The sequence below is a fragment of the Dicentrarchus labrax genome, unplaced genomic scaffold, assembly GCF_905237075.1.
Source record: "Dicentrarchus labrax unplaced genomic scaffold, dlabrax2021, whole genome shotgun sequence".
Classification (NCBI taxonomy): Eukaryota; Metazoa; Chordata; class Actinopteri; family Moronidae; genus Dicentrarchus; species Dicentrarchus labrax.
This window is the reverse complement of record NW_026136714.1, coordinates 13,111,101-13,131,100: the sequence shown is the minus strand read 5'-3', so window position 1 is coordinate 13,131,100 and position 20,000 is coordinate 13,111,101. Positions and strand designations below refer to the sequence as shown.

The following is a 20,000-nucleotide window of genomic DNA, read 5'->3' as shown; positions in this document are numbered from 1 at the left end:
GTGCGCCTGTGTAGGAGGGAGGGAGGGAGGGAGGGAGGTAGGGAGGGAGGCGGGGTGAGTGATTCTGTTTGTGTGTCTTTGTGCATCTCTGAATTTCTCGATCTGTATGCAAGTATGAATGAATGGGCTTGATAAAAGATTTTTGAAGCTGTATCCAACAGTGAGCTGTCATCGCCTATCTCAGAGGTTGAATGCTGGCTGGCGAGGACTAGACAGTGAAGTCATAACTTGACTGATAAGATTCTTAAGGAAACTGCCGTTAAACCCAGAAAACCAGCAGGAAGGACCACAGGGAAGCCAAATAAGATGTGAATGACAGGGAGTGGGGCTGAATGGCAGCATCTGAACTATTAGCTCCCACAGACGCTCACGCATTTCCTCCCATGATGTCATTCCTCTATGGTCCAGGTGTGTTCTGTTGAAACACGAGAGAACATCATCTCATGTTGGGAAGATGGGTGTGATGGTGTATGTGTGCACACGTACAAGTGTTGCATAAAATGGCGTGAAAAAAGGTGTTGCAGTACCACGATGAACTAAAAACAGTGCGTGAGTTTGTGAGGTCAACCAAATGTACATATAACAGATATTTGGAAGCCTTAAGATTGGTTAATTGCTGTCACTGTCTTTGCTTGTAGCAAGGAACCCCAAATTTGTGGAATGGGATGTCATCACAAGACACACCTGTCAGTCATACAAACACATCGCTATACTCTATATCCCAATTAATATAGAATATAATATATAATTATATGACGTCATTGTGATTATACTCAGTGGCTACTTTATTAGGTACACATGCACAATCTAATGCGATCCAATACAACAGTAGACATCCTAGGAGTAGACTTTATGGCAGCACAGTTGTATTGGACTGCATTAGACTGCATATGTACCTAATAAAATGGCCACTGAGTATACTGCACACATTTATTATAATGCACTCAGGACAAAGACTAATACACACAATAATAACGTAATAATTGCACACAGTCAGAAGTTTGTTAATGAATTTCTATATTCATTTGTTTGCTTATTTGTGTATTTTGTTTAAAGCACATTTCACTCACAATCTGTATTGAATGTGATTTGCTGGATTCCACCTTGTATAAGACTTCACACACAGCTATTTAGCGCCGTTGCTTGATGTACTGCTTAAGGCATAGTAAGGTGGGGGTGGTAGATTGTTTTGGTTTTGTAATGAGTAGAGTGGTCCGGTGAAGAACGTCAGCCACTGTTGTCAATTATCACTACTCTCTATGAGCCACGCTTGACAGAGAAGAATCACAGCCGGCGCCTGGATCACTTTCTCACTCGCTCCGCCTTTCCTTCCTCAGTCTTTCTCCCATTCATTCTCCCGAGTCCCATTGTGCCTCCGTCTCTTGGCATTCCCTCCGCCTTTCCTTTCAGACGTTCACCCACTCTATTTAAATCTTGTTTATTCTTGGCTGCACTTTTTTTAGTTACATTGTCAGTATATAAATATATTTATCTTCATTCTAGCATTTCTGCTGCCCTTCCTCTCCTCTCCTCTCTTCTCCTCCCCTCCCCTCTCCTGTCCTCTCCTCTCCTCTCCTCTCCTCTCCTCTCCTCTCCTCTCTTCTCCTCCCCTCCCCTCCCCTCCCCTCCCCTCTCCTCTCCTCTCTTCTCTTCTTTCCATCATATCTTTTTCTCCACAGAGGGTGTAGTGGGGTTGACAGGCAGTGAGCTCACAGTTGTAACCTTGCTGCCACCATGCCAGGCGAGGCGCCACTTGAGGGTTTGGCTGCAGATTGAATAGCTCCCAGAGATGTCATATTCAGACAGCCTCCCTGAATTACATTTCCTGGTCTTCCTGCCTGGCTGCCTGGCTGCCTCCACCAATCAAATCGCCTGGAGTTGCCATGTGGCTGCCCACTCCACTCTCCTCGTATCCCATCTCTCGTGCTTCTTTTCTCTCTTTACCTCAACCCCCATACTCCCCTACCTACAATCTCTGGGGTGTGTCCCTCACATAGAATTATTCCTTCACCACTTGTCGGGCGATCCAACCACTGTGAGGCAGACCAGCAGATGGGCGATCTGATTGGCTGTCGGCTCATGTTTATTTCCTTGTTGTCAGGATGTCAGATGAGATAAAAGATTGTTCTGCTGCATTACTCATGTACTCTCTGTGGGGTTCATGAGAAATGAGAAAAGTTTAGGTTATAGGACATCATTGTCGAACAGATTGGCCCATGGCTGTCATAGGTGTCCAACTGCATAATTTTTTTAATAAATTTTCCTTCTTGAATACATTTCATAGTCACTGTACCTCAGTTCTGCCAAGATTCAATAGTGTTAGTTGAACCTAATAATCCTGAATTTTACCATAAATTGTATAATTTGGCAAAATATGATTACGTATTTCAGTGCCGACAGTAGGTCACTTACACAAACTTAGCTGTATAGGAAAATTTGGCAAGGAAATAGTGATTGGAAATAGTAAATGCTGAAACATTTCAGTAAAAACAATACCTTGAAAGTGTATACAGTATATGTACCCACAGAAGTTCTGCTGAAAGATTGAATAATCATAGTGTGTGTTTGGCCCAGGCTAGTGATCCTCATTGTGGTTTTCTTGTTACTGTGTATGACCTGATCTGGCCAGAAGGTGGGTTATGTGAGCTGGAGGAGGAAAGAAGCCCAGTGAGGTTTTATTGTGAAGGAGTGCAAGAGAACCTCAGCTCATATAGCTGTCCCACCATAAATTGATTAATGAGGAACAGCCTCATGTGGAAAAACGAATGGATCACACACACTCACATGCAGGACATGTGCATGTAAACACCCACACGAACATACTCGTGCACACACGCACATTATCCAAGTGCACCTTCTGGAAGTGGATGGAGTTTGGCTTTCTATGCTAACAAACAGGTGGTGGATTGGACATTCATAGCCGCACATACAGACACACGCATAAACACACACACCTCAGGTGGTGGAGTGAGCTCCCATGCTGTGTGGATTTGTATGAAAGCCGAGACATAAAACTGAACTGGCAGACTGGGAGCCATACCACTCCAACCCTCCAGTCTGCTGCTTTGGGTAGAGGTGTGTGTGTGTGTGTGTGTGTGTGTGTGTGTGTGTGTGTGTGTGTGTGTGTGTGTGTGTGTGTGTGTGTGTGTGTGTGTGTGTGTGTGTGTGTGTGTGTGTGTGTGTGTGTGTGTGTGTGTGGTTGGGTAAGCATGTGAGAAAATAATGTATGCAAGGAAGTGATTTTTGATTGCGCATTAGTGTGTGTTTTTGTGCTCAAAAATTCTTTTTTATTCCGATTTTTGCTTCTGCTTTTCAGATCAGCCCTCCAGCTTTTGGCACAGCCCTTTCTCTGCCCGTCCTTGAATGTGAGCTGGATACTGGAAGGTGCTGAAAAGTTGTTGGATTATAGAGAGTATTATTGCGGTTTGAAAAATGTTAGCTTTTATGTGGGTGCATTATCACCCTGCACAATTAGGATTGTCTGGATTTACTCTGGATGACCTCACATCGCATGACGGAGGCGATGAACAAAGCATGGTCAGGTTTTTTTTTTTTTTACTGTGGTAATGAGGTAAAAAGGAGACATGCACAACCGCTTATACCCGTAAACGCATATGGTGAAACACACAAGTACATACTTACACATCTACACAGCCATGTGCATGTTATGTACTGTGACTCTATGTATCACAGTATGCTGATTGTTCCGCAAGCATGCAAACATGCTCGCATGTCAGTGTGATGCTTATTATGGTTGTTTATGGCGGTGGAAATTAACATTCTCTATGGTTTTGTCTCTTAAGGGAGGGGGGCGATGGGGACTATAAATCTACTTGATCTGCGTACAGTGTCATGGCATATTACACACCCTTTTACTGTGGCTTCGTCTTAGCAGTGATAGCGATACCACATCATTGCGTCTACACACACACGCGCGAACTCACACACAGTTGGCGTACAAATCCCAGCCACATAGCTCCCCGTGTTGCCTGTCTCCGGCCCATGCTGAGTGTGTAATGAGCGGAGCTTGAGTAAGATTAAGGCAGATATTGTATGGAGTTGGAGGATTGGTTTCACTTTGAGCCTCAGTGTTGTGGTGGAGCGCACTCCAGTGCTTCTGCTGGCTGGCTGAATGACCAGCAGCACCCCCACTGTTAGTGTCCTGTCATTTGTCATAGAGTTTTTCCTCGACACTGCTAATGTGTTTCGAGGCAAACACGTACCACCCATTGGGGGGTATTTTTTCTTTGGAAATGTGAACACTGTCGTAAACTGTAAGGAGGCGCACTGGGATGATGGCCATGAAAGGATGAAAGTCAGTGGTAAAGAGAAAAAGATAGTCTGGACAGAAGAGGGGTTGTGTAGGAGGAGAAAGGGGGGTCTTAGATATGTGATGTGGTTTGTTGGCTCCCTGTGAAGCACATGAGGAGGGTAGAGGGGAAGTGATTGTGAGAAGAAGATGGTGTTATGGGGAGCAGGGAATTAAAGAAAGTGCACAGGGTTTAGTGAGCAGAGAGAGAGAGAGAGTGAAGAACAGAGAAAGAACCAGGCCTCAAAGAAAAGCAGGGGATAAACAGAAACAGAAAGGCTGAACGACAGGAGAAGAAGACAGAGCGTTCAAAATAAATGGGGTGAAAAGCACAGGATAAGAGAAAAACATTGAAAGGGAGGAAGGGAGAGGAAGAAAGAGGGGGTCCAAGGACTGTTATCATCTGGAATCTATAGAGAATAGATGGGCAGCATGAAGAGGCTATAATCACATCCATCAACAACACTGTCTATTAAAGCCTGCTCTTCTTCTGCTCTGTCTTCCTCCCTCTGTCTCTCCAAACCACCAGCCATGGTCAATTTGCCAGCACACTAAATAGAAGATCTTTGTAAGGATGATGACTGTAATATCAATAGTTATGGAAAGGGAAGAGAACAAAGGCTATACATCTGGTTCTCTATCCTCTTGGACTACATCCTCCTCCTCCTCCTCCTCCTCCTCCTCCTCCTCCTCGTGTTTTCAGGTGAATGTACAACTCACTGACATCCACTCCTTTAAAAGGAAAAAGATAGACACAGACAAACCAAGAGACAAAAGACAGAATAATTAACCTCTACCGTAGTGTTTGGTATTCTTTAAAGTAACAGGGAAAAGTGAGTATTTATATACTTTTAATTAAGGTTGTTATTTAAGCTAATTAAAACACACAAAAACAATGCATACAGTATAACAGCAATACTGACGATATAAAACTCTATGTAAAAATATATAAATACACAAAACTTCTACAGAAAAGGGTTCTTATTTTTAATTTTTTAATTTTAGTTTTTAATAGAAGCAGCTATTTTTACCCAGATTCTATGTTCCCACTCTCAAAAGTTTTAATATATGATATAGTACTGTGTAAGTGGAGGCTGGCCACTGCAAAACTGGTAAATAAAAGTGGGGAGAAAGTACAAATTTGCAGCTGATTTTGCTCTGGAATCTAAAGGGGGGGGGGTGGACAATACACATGAATAATACACAGAATTAAAAAGTGTGGAATGAGTTTTTGTGAATAAATTAAATATTGTCTTTTTTTCCCACAAAGATCACAGTTAACTGCTAAATTTCCAGATTTTTGGGGGGTATAAAAAGATCATAATGAGCCTTGCTTACTGTACTGTATATAGTACTACTTATACAGTACTGCATATAAAAGCACCTAGACTCCCCCCTCCCTGTCTCCTCAGCCATTCTCCTCTGTCCTCCTCTTGCCTAAGCTGTGTCTGCTTAGCCAGTGATAAGCCACTGGAGTGTCGCCTGGTTGAGACTGCTTCAACAAATTCACTTTGCTATCAAGCTAATAGGATTTTGTTTCTTCAGCCCATGCTAAAGATGGCATCTTTGGACATGAGGAGAAAGAGATGAGGTTTGGTGTTGAAAAGGCGTTGTGAGAGAAGACAGCAACTTCAAGGGGGAATAAACCACACTTCTTTCTTTCCCAGTCTTGTCTTCTGCCACCCCCCGTCCCTCTCCTTCTCCTCCGATCTCTCCCCCTCTTCTATAGCATAAAAAAATCTCCTCACTTTTTCTTGGCGTGGGATCAAACAGTGCGTTCCGTTGGGAAATTCATTTAGGATTCTGGCTTTTTCGAGGGGCGTTTGGGCCAATGAGCTCGCAAGCCAAGCAACATCTGTTTTCATGAATACCTAATGGCTGTGTGTCACAAGAGTCAAACGCCTGCTCTGAGAGACGCTCCCACTGTTATTACCATCATGGTTATTTAGCCACCAGTTTCTCATTAGGATCTTGCTCTCTCTTGTCCCCATGGAGGGAACAATTGGATTAGCAGCTAGTTTTTACAGTATATGCTAAAGCCCTCTCCCTATACTACAGATTTTTTGTTTTTTTATTTGTACTGCGCCTTGTGTGTTTAATTGGTAACGTGTGAAACTTTAATATGATAACGCCACCAAGGGAATAGGAAGGCATTATGCGCTGTAAATCAAACAGGACAATTCAGTGATAACATCCAGTGGGAGGAGGTGTTAGATATAGAAATGAGGTGAGAGGAACGCTAGGACTGCTTGCATTGAGCCTCATTGTTGGAAACTGTTTGCAAGTTAGTGTTAATGCGAGTCTTTCGTAGACAGAGCCACTATTTTCGGTTTGCTGTGTTAAAATGTTCAAGTGCTGCCTTTGCTCATGTTGCTATGGAGACAGTGGCAGACAGGGGTCATGGTCAGGTCAATGAAGGATCTCTAGACATCCAGTCAGAGGTCAGGAGTTTTTATTACGTTTGAAATTACATTTTGAAACCTTGGACGCACACATAATTTGCCCTAAAGTTGCACATATATTTTATCTTTTCTACTTGACTTACTGCACAGTGCTGTGACCTCACCCTGGCATTATTTGGAGGACTGTTTTCCTGGAACAATATTTTCCAACTTAGCAATTGTATGCACTGTATGTGTATGCATGTGTGGTATTGTGGTATTGATGATTGTTACACTAGACATGTTGAACTAGTTTCATGGACGACCTAACGTCTCATAAAGTGATGAGACAGAGTGTGACGATGTGATCTGGCATAGCTGTGGTTGTACTGCGGTTGTCGCGCTCCATCCCATCAATGCACTCTTTCCTTTCATACTATTCCTCCTTTTTTCTGTTTTTTTTCTTCTGTTTTTGTCTCCCTCACTCTCTGTTGCGTGTGTTTTTTTGTGAAGCACGCTTTTAGTCAAGGCCTGTTGTAGCATAGTCTACTCACGTTGTAGTATTTGTAGTAGTATCTTCTCAAGTGGTGTAACTTTTGAGAAAGAAGACACTGTACAGCCTCAGTGACAGAAGCTACAGTGTGTGCAAAGAAAAAGAAAGGATGACTGAAGCCACACTGGAAAGCGCACATTTTCTCCATCGATCAGCAACCCTGTCCAGTTCGGTATCTACTGTCTCTGCTCTCCCCGAGTCTTTAGAACAGTGTGAGTCCATTGATTGGGTTTTGTCATCCCAGTGTGTGTGTGCTGGTAAACCAGCGATTCTAACGAAGCTGAGTCCATCCAGCCGAGCTGCAGGAAGCAGAAAGCAGTTGCACCAAAAATGCAACAGCTCATTCGTTCTCAACAGGAGCCAACATATGAGACAAATTCAGTGTAATTAAACCCAGTCTGTGTAATTGAAGAATTCCTCTCTCTATCATAGTAGCAAGGAAATTACATGCTGCAATATGACTTGTTGGGCCATTGTACAGAATTTGTTGTGGTATAATTCAGTGGCCTCCCACCCTGCCATCCTCACTTCCCCCTGTCCTCTACCCCGTTCTATCTTCATCCCCCTTCTCCCTTCCTCTTCATATCCATTAGCCTAATGAACACCCTCCAATTTCCTGCCACTGGGACAAACACAGTTCACAGTATTGTTCTCTTTTCCCTGCGTTTATGTGTGTCCAAGTGGCATGCGCACACACTCCTGCATGTGCTTTCCGTGTTTGCATGTGTGTTTGACAGAGAACGGGGGCAGGAGAGAATGCGTTTGGTAAGCTCTCATTAAAATAGATGGCGGTAATCAAAGTGCAGAGCAATTAGCCATGGCTGAGTGGGCGGAGGGTGTACACTGTGTGTTACCATGTGCCACTGTGTCAGGCCTATTGGTAAACATCGAGATAGTTCACCTCTTTCTGCATGTGGACACGGAGCAGAAGAGTTACGATATGCAGCCCTGAGGGGGCTGCTCACCTCAATTTATCATAGTCAGACTGGCTGTTTTCTTTAGTGCCTGAAACAAGATTCTGTTATTAGCTGGTAGTTATTGGTTGTATTATCTGCTCTGGAGAAATCTAATTTAATCATAGTTGAATGCTGTAGTACATTTTCGGATTGGATTCCAGACAACTATGGGCCTATTTTAGTCCTGAAAAATGAAAAGCAAAAAAAATAATCTTTTTTAATCAATCAATTTCTCTTTATAATGGATTTCTTAAAAAATTAAGGAATTTCTTTCAATAACTTTTAGAAATTATTTCCTCAGTTGTAAAGCATTTGACATTTAAGAACATACTGCATTGTGGCCGTATGGTTAATGTTTTTTAATCTAAAAAAAGGAAGATTCCTGTTAAACTTGATGTTAATTGGACTGTTTGTACTGCACTGGGAGATTTTTTAAATTGTTTGACATAAATATTAATTTAATGACTAAACTGACTTCATCATTTTATTCATATTTTGAACTGAAACCAAAATAGAGTTTCATTTTGTCTGTTTTTAGGGTACAAACTAAATATGTGTACTGTAAATGAAGTGCTTTCTTAAAAGTCAGAATACACAAGCCTAATTAATGCGTGCTAGGAGGTTTTATGCATTTCTTCTCCTGCTCTACCTGACTGCATGTTTTAGAAATAAGAGACACTAAGAAGGCAAATGCATCTACTGCTTTTATTCCCCACAGTGACATCTATCATGGGCAACCATCTCTAACCTGTTTGTCTCACATGGACAGAGCTCCACTAACTTTCTCTTTTGCGCACGCACACACACACACACACACACACACACACACACACACACACACACACACACACACACACACACACACACACACACACACACACACACACACACACACAGAGAGAGGCACAAACACCACTGTGTCAACTCAGACCTGAGGCTGTAAGTGTTATCGCCATCTGCCACGGGGCAGTGCTCATCTTCTCCTGAGTTATTTATTGTGTTATGGCTGCAGTGGGCTGACCGTGGAGGTAGATAGGGGCATGGCAGTACTTTACAGAACCCAGTTGTTCATTTACAGGTGAGTATCTCCCTTGCATGTCCTCGGGGTAAACTGCTGAGGTGCACTAGAGGAAGGAACCGCAGAGTGAAGAGCGAACTGAAATCCATGTTGTGCAGGCGATGTCAGGCCAGTTTGGTTTCCGCTGGCAACCGAGAAACTACTTTAAAATGCTGTTTGTGCATGTGCATCAGGCAGGCCCGTCAGAGTTGGCAGAGCAACAGACTGTCCATTTGGATGAGCTTAAAGTGAATAACTGCCACTTAACCTCACAAAGTGCTTAGTCGTTTTTTCCCTCTGGTTTCTGATGGACCAATCAACTGTTTTGTGAGGGACACTCACTTATTTTTGGAGAAGGTGAATTTATTGGCTGATATTGAATGTAACAACAGCCATGAGTTTACACGTCTGATGCACTTTTGAACTCAATATTATTTAATGTGTACCTCTGGAACATGGCATTTGCTCAGAGAAGAACTCCTGCTGTGTCTGTATTAAAACATTTGCCATTTTGTCAGTAGCAGAAGTGTTTAAGTGTTAAACTGCAATTACTGTATACTTTCAGTACCGCTGAAGAAAATGTTTCAAGCGTCCAAAGAACACAACCTTCACTGAGGATGAGAGGACACAGTGGCACATATAAGGGCCTTAGTGTTTCTGCTTTCCTTTAGCCACGTTGGCCTGAAAAGCATTCTCATTCGGTGCTCCCCTCTCCTTTCCCAGACAAACAAAAAGAAAAGCACAGGTTGGACAGGAAAGCTGAGCATGATGGGCATTTATGGCTCCAGTTATGACCCCATCGGCACATTTTTGAGCAGACTGATGACAAGCTGCTGGAATGCCCTGCCGTTTTGCAGAGTCGTTTGAAAACATGATTAACGGCGGTGGAACACAATAGGAATGTGATTCTCATTTGAGCGGTGGGTACGGCAGGCTAGCCTGGGAAATCATCCAGGCCCTAATTGCTGAAGCAGACCCTGATTCAGATGGCTGGAACCTAACACACACACACACACACACACACACACACACACACACACACACACACACACACACACACACACACACACACACACACACACACACACAAACCAAACACACAAAAATACTCAAACAGATAAGGATAAAAAGTGTATCTTACAGCCTTGGCTTCTGGATTTATAATTTGGTAATTTTATCACAACAATAAACACATATGGGATATGTATAAACTCTATGTCACGGCTACACTTCAGAGGCTACAGTAATAAATTGGAGTTTTGTTTAGTGTGTGAATATTCTCAGAGGTTTATTTTAGGTTGTATCCATTTACAAAACTCATTATTTTTTCAAATGTATTACAGTCAAATCCATCGTAAAATAAATATACTTGTTGAAGTGTATTCTAAGCAACAAACCTTTATTCTTCTAATGTTTATTTATATGATATCCGTTGGAAGTAATAACAAAATGCAAAGTTTGACAAAACCAAAAAGGACTTGAATGATTACTGTCTGGCTCAACTTTCACTCACATTCTTTGAGACAAGAAAATAAAATCTGATACTGAACGTTCGCTTCACTGGTATTTTGTTGAGAACACAATTTTAATTACATCCCAAATAAGCAACAGAACAACAGTCCAAATCTACACATATTATCAGAAGGTCAGCAATTTCAAAAGCAATGAAGTGATGAATGATGCTTCCTCTCATTCAATAAAACCTGTATTGCTCCATTTTAAGATTGTTGCTTTTCGTCTGTATGAAGTATTTGCTTACTGAAGGGCTCTTTTTAGGTATTGGATATTTTTATATGCGTTTATATTAGCCCAATGAAAAAAGCCTTAAAGTTTTTTGTCCACAGGATTCCAGAAACTCAGTGTTGCGCATTGTCTGAGGAAGCAGAACCCTGCTTCCTTACACTTGAGTATGGATTTATGAGCGATATAAAGAAAATTTACAGCAAGAATCATTTTGCAAGAGCGTTCTCCTCAGAAGTATAAACCCCCGTCTCGCCTTTCTCTCCTCCTCTTTGCTGCTCCGCCCTTCCATTTCATTAAGTCTAAAGACAGCCATGGAAGTCTGAAGTCTCGTCTGTCACCACTGCTGCCTCCTCCTCCTCCTTTTATGTTTTCAACCTCTCCCTAGACCTTCAACCGCTTTTCTTCTAACATTTCATGCTTACTTTCTTTCTTTTTCGCCCTCTTCTCTCGAAAATCATCCATTTCTATTTCCCTGCTCCTTTTGTGTGGCAAGACAGCCGTGTAATTGTGGGCCGTGTGAGGAGCGGGATGAGCACCATGCTAGTGTACCTACCTACAGCCATTCTCCCAGCAGCGTCTTTGTTCCTGTTCCATTGTGATCGGCTAGCTAAAGAGAAGCGCTACACATGTTGTTTGGCTAGAAGACTGTCTGCAGTCTTTGTGATAAATATGGACCTCAGTTTCTCTCAAGTATTGTTACTATTCTTCCTCTTGCTGCCTGTCTGTTTGGATACCTCTGGCTGTGCTGCATAAAAGAAGATTAGCTTCACCTCTGAGGGACACATGCATGCATTCACACAAGCATAAACTACACACCCTGCATAGTGACACACACACAAACACTTGGTTGTCCCTCACTCCCTTTGTCCCTCCTTTCTTGTCCCACATGTCCTTGTTGAACCTTGCTGTAGACTGTTTGCTGTGTATGGACATTGTTCAATAAAGTGGTTGGATTTGTATGTGCACATCTATGTTCCAATGTTGAAGTAAAAAACAAATTGCACAAGAATCAATGCACAGTATATTTTGAGTGATTTCTGTAGATGGATGTAATGCTAACAGCAGATTGGATACTGAAAACACGCTCTAGAGTTTTGTTTAATTAGACTATGTTATTAACAGGATGCCAATCAAAAAATACTAAATAAATAGAAATTAAAAATAACAAAAATGAGCCTGCATCGCACAATATAAATCTTAAATAACCATTAAAGGTTTCTAATTTAAAGTATGACCACGGTAACAAGCTTGTAGAAGAGATTAAGATTGATCAAACAGTGAGCTGGGATTAAGGGCTGATCGCTAGGCTTTGTCAAAGTTTAACCTCTGGTTGTACAACAAAACGCACGCACACAAATAAAATGTAGTCAAAGGCCAGTTGTCGTATAAGGCAGCGTTTAAGCACGGCAGAGAGCTCAGATAGAAGAGGTAATCTGCTGTTTGCTCGATGATTTTATAAGTGCTACTCCTCTTTTTTTTTTTCTTTCATGCTTCAAACACTGGTCAAGGCTGTAAAATTGCCCTTATTACAGCAGATGGACAGAGTAATGTTTAAAAAAAGGCTTTGCTGGTCTTCTGAGGTGTTGATGACTCACTAAAGCTCTGTGCTGTAAGGACAAAGGTGAACATCACTACGTTGGCCTTCACTTGAAAGTCCATGTTCCTAACCTTCAGTATAGTATAAATATGAATTATTCCCACTGGTGATGCTGTTGTATCATTTTCCTTTTATTATTCAAGAGCTTCTCAGAGTTATTAAAAAATGCTCTTTACAATAATGCTCTTTAGTGCATATACATAACATTTTAATAAGATGAACTATGCCCATTTTATTTGCTTTATAGAAATGAGTAGTAGTCAGGCCACAGTAGTTCCTAAAACCTAAAATAATGTTCTCTGGGCTAATGTACTGGTTGGAGTTTTGCAATGCCAATGAGCAGTGGTTGGACAAATATGGCCCAAAAGCAAATTTAATTCTGGAAAGTAAAAATTAATGTTTAAAAAAAACGTCTAGACTCCTCAGTGAGTGGCATTTCCACCTTAATCTACACTACTTAGCTTGTCATACCTTTGGGCCTCATTTACATGTAAAGACCCGGGAAAATGCTTTCATTAATCACAAGATAAATTAGCGGCGATGTAGTTACCATGGTTTCAAAGTATCATAATTGAATTTTCTTCTTAAAAACTCTAAGGGAAGAACAATTATGTATCACCAATGCAAATTACTGTATTTTTTCTCCTGATGTTATGAAAATATATAGCTGCATTTGCACCTCTTTAAGATGTTTTAGAGAGATTATTAAATTGTTACTTGTTATGAATACTCTACAGAATGTTACCTTGGTTACTGAGTAACAACCCTCTCTCTCTTGTGTGTTATATCAGTTAAGACCAAATCTTTTTTCTTTTCTTTTCTTTTCTTTTTTTTTTTACTATAATTCAGCCTCTTGCCCTTCAGTGTGGAGTTGAACAAAGGCTAAGTTCTTTGGCAGGCAGCATTAGCTGGCTGGCAAGAAAATAAAATTAAATATAAAAGATGTTTTAGGGTTAAGCAAAGTCCTCAAGGTCCAGTTGTGTGGGTTCAGTAATTCAATTTAGATAGAAAATGTGTGTATGACTTTGTTTAGGGAAGAGAAATTTCCCCTGAATCCCAGACATGCCAAGAACCGAACAAAGTTTGATTTTGTTTGTATGGGACTGAAAGAATGAGATAGAGCGCGTAGTGACAGTTTTATTGTTTACCTCTAGCTGTTTGTGCCGACAGCGCGATGACAGTGAGCCAAACACACACTGACCCCTGATGAGGCTCCCTCCCTGGGTCCTTTCTCTCCCTCCTGCCTGCCGGTTACACTAATCGCTTAAACATGCAGTCCTTTAGTTGTCATGGTAACTGTTTTATTGTCATTTTATTGGAAAAAGTGGCCTTGAGCTGTATATTAGCTCGCTATAACTGTAACAAAAGGCTTCCTCTGGTCTTTTGTATGCATCTATAATATTTGTGAGAGCATCTTCTGCCCTCGACAACTTGCTTGACTTTCTCGCCTTTTTCACTTGTCATCGTCATTTACCTCTCATCCTCTTGCACTCTTTCCCTTTTGCAAATTTTTCTGTTATTGTTCTAAATCATCCTAATTAACCTTCCCCTCAACTTACCCTTCATTTTTGTCATCTTGTACCGTCTGCCTCCTTTCCTCCTCCACTTATCCTCTCTTCACTTCACTTCTTTTTTTCCTGAATATCTACTCTCCGATTTTCTGACACGTCTCCCAGCCTTTGTTTTTCTTCCTCAACCCTTCCTCAATCCCTGCATCTCATATTGTATCCTCATCATCATGATTCTACTGTGTCTCTTTGTCACTTCATCACTTCCTCCTTCTATCCTCCTTTCCTAATCCTCCATCCCACACACCAGCATCAGCCGCATTGTGCCTCTTTTCATCAGTCTTTTCCATATTACTCCTTCCTCTTTCTACAAAGACCCTCATTCCTCTCTTCATCCTAATTTTCACTGCTTATTCCTCCTTTTTTCATCACCACCAGCAGCTTCTCCTGCTCAACCACCTTGCCACACTGTTGACTTGCTCTTTCCACTCTGCATCCTAATGTTCACCTCTCAGCGTTGTCTCCTGTAGCATCGCATAGCTAAATGTTCAGTATGCGCACCGCGTCCGACTGGGGCTTTTGTCACAGGCTCTGTACATTATTGAAAGCGAGCAGATCACTAATTCATGTCAGCTGAGCCTTGTGGGGTTTGAGTGGAGGTGGGTGGGAGCTTGTTGCTTCTTGAAGGCCTTTCATGTGGCGTGAACCAGGCCTTAGCCATCACATCCCACACCTCTGCTCCGTCCTCCCTCGTCTCCTCTGCTGTCTCCTCAATCCTCTTATTTCCCTTCACTCTGGCCTTATTAAGGCCTCTTACTCTTTATTCTTTTTCTCCAATGTTTTCCTTAGCTCTGTCAGTCTCCCATGATGTACCCCTTCTGTCTCTGTTCAACCTCCAGCTACTGTACAGAGATTTCTACTCACTCTGTTTCCTGCTATACTCGCTTTCCACCTCTCCTCACTCCCTCCCTCATTCATTGATGTCTGATCTAATTGCTTTTGCTCTGACCCTGGGCACAGTGTAACAAGCTCCCAGAGGATGCTCTCCGCCTTGGCCTTCGTCGCTGCATCCCTGAATCGCTACTTTCTTTTTTTTCTGTTTCCTCACCAACTCTTCCCAGTGCATTCATTCATTAGCAGCTCTAATGCCATAGCCCCAAGACACACAGCATGATATTGTGATCCTGCTGGCTTAACTGAATGTAATCTAAAGGCCGGCCACAGCACAAGGTTGGGTCAGGAATGACCATTTACAACAGGTCTTTTTTTAACAACATTATTTTTTTCCCCATGTGGGCCACAGAGAGAGAGAAAAAGATAGAAAAAGGAAGAAGGGTGGGATGGATTAAAAGGCAGGGAGAAATATAAACAGGGAGAGGTGGGAGGACAAGGAAATGGTACTACAACCTGATAACATGGAGAGGCTCACAGGGCAACACAATTTAATAGAAAATGTGAAATATGAAGATGCAGCCCAGTGAACTAAAGCAGACAGGCCAATGCACATTTTAACAACTTTGGCTCCACTCAGAAATAAGGATGTTAGAAATATGACACACATTTTTACTTTTCTCTCACCAGCACCTTGATCCAACAGTGTGATATGTCACACGGCAACTGAAATCCATGCATTGTGTCACTTCAAATGAATTCTGGAGCAAACACACTAAGTTTACAAATCATGCTTTGTTCGAGAGGAAATGTTGCTGTACGGAATTCTCTGTTGATCTGCGTCCCATTTACGCTCTTGTTTGCTAGACAGTCGCTACGTGGTATAAAAAAACATGAAAGAAAAGAAGCTCAGATTCTCTCAACAAGTCCTCGCGCATCACATTTAGCCTGTGGTGAGATAAGCCAGAGGATAGTGAGTGAATATGAGCAATGCATTTCAGAATAACCCCAGTCAGATTGCGTGAAAGTGTACGAGCACCAAAACTCAATATTGTTCCCCGTTTTCACTTCGACATGAAGCTCAATAGAAGACATCTCAGCATCACAACTTTTTTGCCCATCTCTGCTTTCACATTAATGTGTGTGTGTGTCTCTGTGTGTGTGCTTGTCTTTTTTGTCTCATAAATATTCATGATAGAACACCAGCATAAAGATCAAAACATTTTCTCCTGAAGGTTAATAGGTCAAATGCGTTGATCAAAATCTAGTTGTTGCACACACTCCTCTCATTAGAGGCATTTAAAGAGAATCATTTGATACAGATACTCTGATCTTTCCCTTAGTCCTCCCTGGTGTATACTCTCTCTCTCTCTCTCTCTCTCTCAAACACACACGCACACACACTCTGTAAGTCCTTTGGGCTCAGGCACCGGGCTGAATGCAGATATCCCTCTTTGAAGTGAGCAAGCTTACTATGTGTGTGTGAGTGTGTGCGTGTGTCTAAGTACGCACTCATATGCACTAATACACACACATATACTCCTGCTGTTTTAGTGCATGCTTCTTTAATCAGATCAGGTGTTTAATTATTAATGTGTGTGTTAAAAGAAGCAGAGGCAGGATATGTGAACAGTTATGACCCTGCAGCTGTACTGTTTAACCTTTACTGCGGAATAATCCTGTGTGCGTGTTTGTAACAGAGGGAATTTAAGAGAAAAGACAGAAAGCCGCTGTATATGCGCATGCATTTCAGCTCTTTTGACAGGTCCGAATTGCCTTCAAGCTAAATTGAAATGCAATATGCAGAACACAGATGCCTCAGGTGACACTTTAAACAGTTGTTCTTTCCCTGTGTCTCTCTGTAGGTGTGTGGAAATCATCGCCAAGGAGGGGAGAAGTCTGAAGGAGCTCTATCTTGTGTCTTGTAAAATCACAGACCACGGTAGGATACTTTCAATCACTGTCCCTTTGTTGCAGTCAACCTTCAACATTATTGTCATAACCATTATTACCCACAGTCACAACCATGATTCAGGACTCATTTGATTTTACGACCCAGCCCTTATGAGACTTGCAAACAGTAAAATTATTATTGAAAAGTTTCACACAGAATATAGTAATGTTCGCTGGATCTCCTTGGTGCAGTTCATGGATGTTCATATTATAGTTAGCGGTCTAACTTTAAATTTTCTGAACTGATCCAAGTCAGCAGCAAAATATTTGGCTATATTCAGCTACAGTACAATGCACGGTTGGAGTGCTGCAGAACTGAAGCATCAAGAGTGCAACGCTGACACGGCTTGCATGTATTATTCGATTCCAAGTGTGGCAGTGTTTGTCTGTTTAGTTGTTGCAGTACCATTTTGTGTTTTTGTGTGTGTCACGTGTGTACCCTGAGAGTTCCATAAATGACAGCTTGTAGCCAACTACTGCTTCTGGTTGGCAAGAGGTGCTCAATATAACACAATCTGAAGTTCCTTTTTGTCACTCATTGTATTTCCAAATATCTTTACAAATCAAAATACCCACAATTTGTGTTATTGTCAAAATGATGAATGGACTGAGATGAAGCATGTTTACTTGTGTCTTATTGTTAAGGTAAGTTTAATTTGACTTTTGATTTGAACAAGCCCCATACTTTCAATAGCTCAGGTTTGTGCCTGTTTTCTCTTGCTTTTATATTATGTTAGTTCACCATTATCGAGATGAATCTTTTCAAAATTGAACAAAGGGACTAATAAGATAACAAATTAACAGGTGTCCCTTGGAGTTTTCTTAAGTTGGCTACTTAAGGTGAGTTTATTGTACTTTTGGACGTACAAGTAAAGTTAAGTGAGTAGCCTGTGCTTTTGATAGGCTTTATCCCTGTTTCCTGTGAGAAGAATAATATTGCTTCAGTTGTTTATTTTTTTAACTTGGTGTTGTCTGAATGATTAGCCTATTGAAAATTACACAAAAGGACTGCTGAGATAAGAGACGAACAAGCCTTCTGCTTGTTAGTCCCATTGTGTTTTCTCAAGAGCTTTGAAAGCTTAGGCCTAGTTGGGAGCTGTTGTATGTGATATTGGGATATGAACTGGACTTGTATGATGATGTATTATACCCTTTCCATACAGGGACCGGTGTATGATATGAGTTGTAGACCTTTGTAATGGTTTGCTTAAACATGTGCATTCATATTCATAGAGAATTGTTGCAGTTTCAGTTGTTTTTCTTTCTCAGTTGATGCACACTCTGTCATTATCTCGTCCTTTTTGCTTGTTTCATTTGAGTAATTGTGTAAATGTCTGCTAACTGAAACTCAATTCTCATCTATAAAAGAAACCTCTGTGCACCAAAACTGGAGCATTATCGTATGAAGAGCATTAAGCGCAGGTCAGGAGCACATCAGATAATGCATGTTAACCAAACCCTCAGGAACAGATGAGTTTTTGGAGGTATAACAGAATGACATGATTTATAGTGGCCAACAAATACATTGACCCATACATAATCATGACAAAAGAAGTATCTGTAAAATTGGGCAAATATTTGTCACAAACATCCTGAAATGACTCATGTATAGGGATGTCAATGATCGGCATCAGCACCAATCAAAGCATTTTTAACTAATCGGTATCGGCTATGTTGAGCTGTATTGATCCGATCCGATCTTCTGTCTTACGCCAGCTGCCATACAGCTGTTTTTACTCACGAAGCTTTCATGCATGGTGCAGCCATCGTCATCTTTCTTGCTGTTTCTTTCCGCCACACTGCTCTGTGTGTGTGAGAGAGAGAGAGCAGGAGCAGCCCTCCCAAATGTGGAGTTGTACCGCGGGCGGGTGTTGCCTGTACTTGGAGGAGAGAGCGGTAGAGATCCGACACAGCCACACTCGCCACTGCAAGTGCAACAAAAGTCCTGCAAACAAAAAGCCAGTAAGAGTAATTAATTAATGTACTTTGCACAAAAGATTTAGAGACAACGAAAATAAAATCTCAACAGTATACAGACAGTTTATTAAGGTAACTCAGGTAAAGGAGGCATCGAAGCACCAAACACTGGAGAGAGAAACTCCCTCCAGACAGTGACGAGGCAAAAAGATTACAGGGAAGAAAAAATACCATTAAGGAACAGCTTCAGTGAAGGCATTTTGGTTCTTAATGCAATGCAAAAGCTATTATCAAGCACAAGATTGATTTAATAACTTTAATGTACTTGAAGTGTGCAGTGTGAAGTATACGATCGGGACTTGGTATTGGCAGATACTCAATATTCTACTAATACTACTCCTGTATGATCAAAATCCAGTGCATTCAATCAAACAAAATCTCCATCCCATTCATTCAGAGTGTGGGGAACCAACATGAAGTCAGCTTGACCAGAGGAAATCTCTAACGTGTATGTTCTTAACTGGCTGAGGCGGACAAGCACTCTAATGGAAGTCTGGTCTTGGTGTATGCGGCCAATGAGCTACTGTCAAAGAAGTGAATAAGTTGCAGCATCCAGTTTTTCTAACATTGACCTGTTCAGAATTAGAGACTGAATGAATGTCCATTTGTCTGTTAGCTATTTACAGCTCCAGCTACTCGCTCGAGTAGAGAACTCTAGAATACCTCTCATCTTTTTATCACTGTAAGAAACTTGCTTGATTATGTCATGTGTGTTGCCACAGAATGTAGACTTGAATGATGACTCTAACACAAGCTGCAGTTTGCTGCTTACTTCTGTGACTTACAGTGACAATAATCACTTTGACCTCTCTGAACTTGAACCTTAACTGTGTGTGAAACGTTTCGTGGGCGTGTGTCCACTAGTGTTTGATTAATGAGTCCAAGATCACAATAGTACATTAAACCAGGAATGCACAGAACCACCCGTCTATATATCCCTCTGGATCTCTGTGTCTCTCTAATCATTTTGACCAAGATGAATTGGTGATATCTGATCTTCTTCCTCCACTAATGACCCCTCTGCCCCCCTTTGGCTGATGATGGGATCTGTGTGTATTTATGTGTGTGTGTGTGT

The 20,000-nt window shown here is 41.5% G+C and overlaps 1 protein-coding gene across 1 annotated transcript in view; it reads left to right on the top strand.

Moving 5' to 3' along the window:
- Nucleotides 1-20,000, top strand: part of fbxl17 (F-box and leucine-rich repeat protein 17) — a 209,808-nt gene that overhangs the window by 126,805 nt on the left and 63,003 nt on the right. Inside the window, exon 9 of the mRNA XM_051422550.1 lies at nt 16,861-16,937. Coding sequence (XP_051278510.1) covers nt 16,861-16,937 — 77 coding nt within the window. The remainder of the gene's footprint in view (nt 1-16,860; nt 16,938-20,000) is intronic.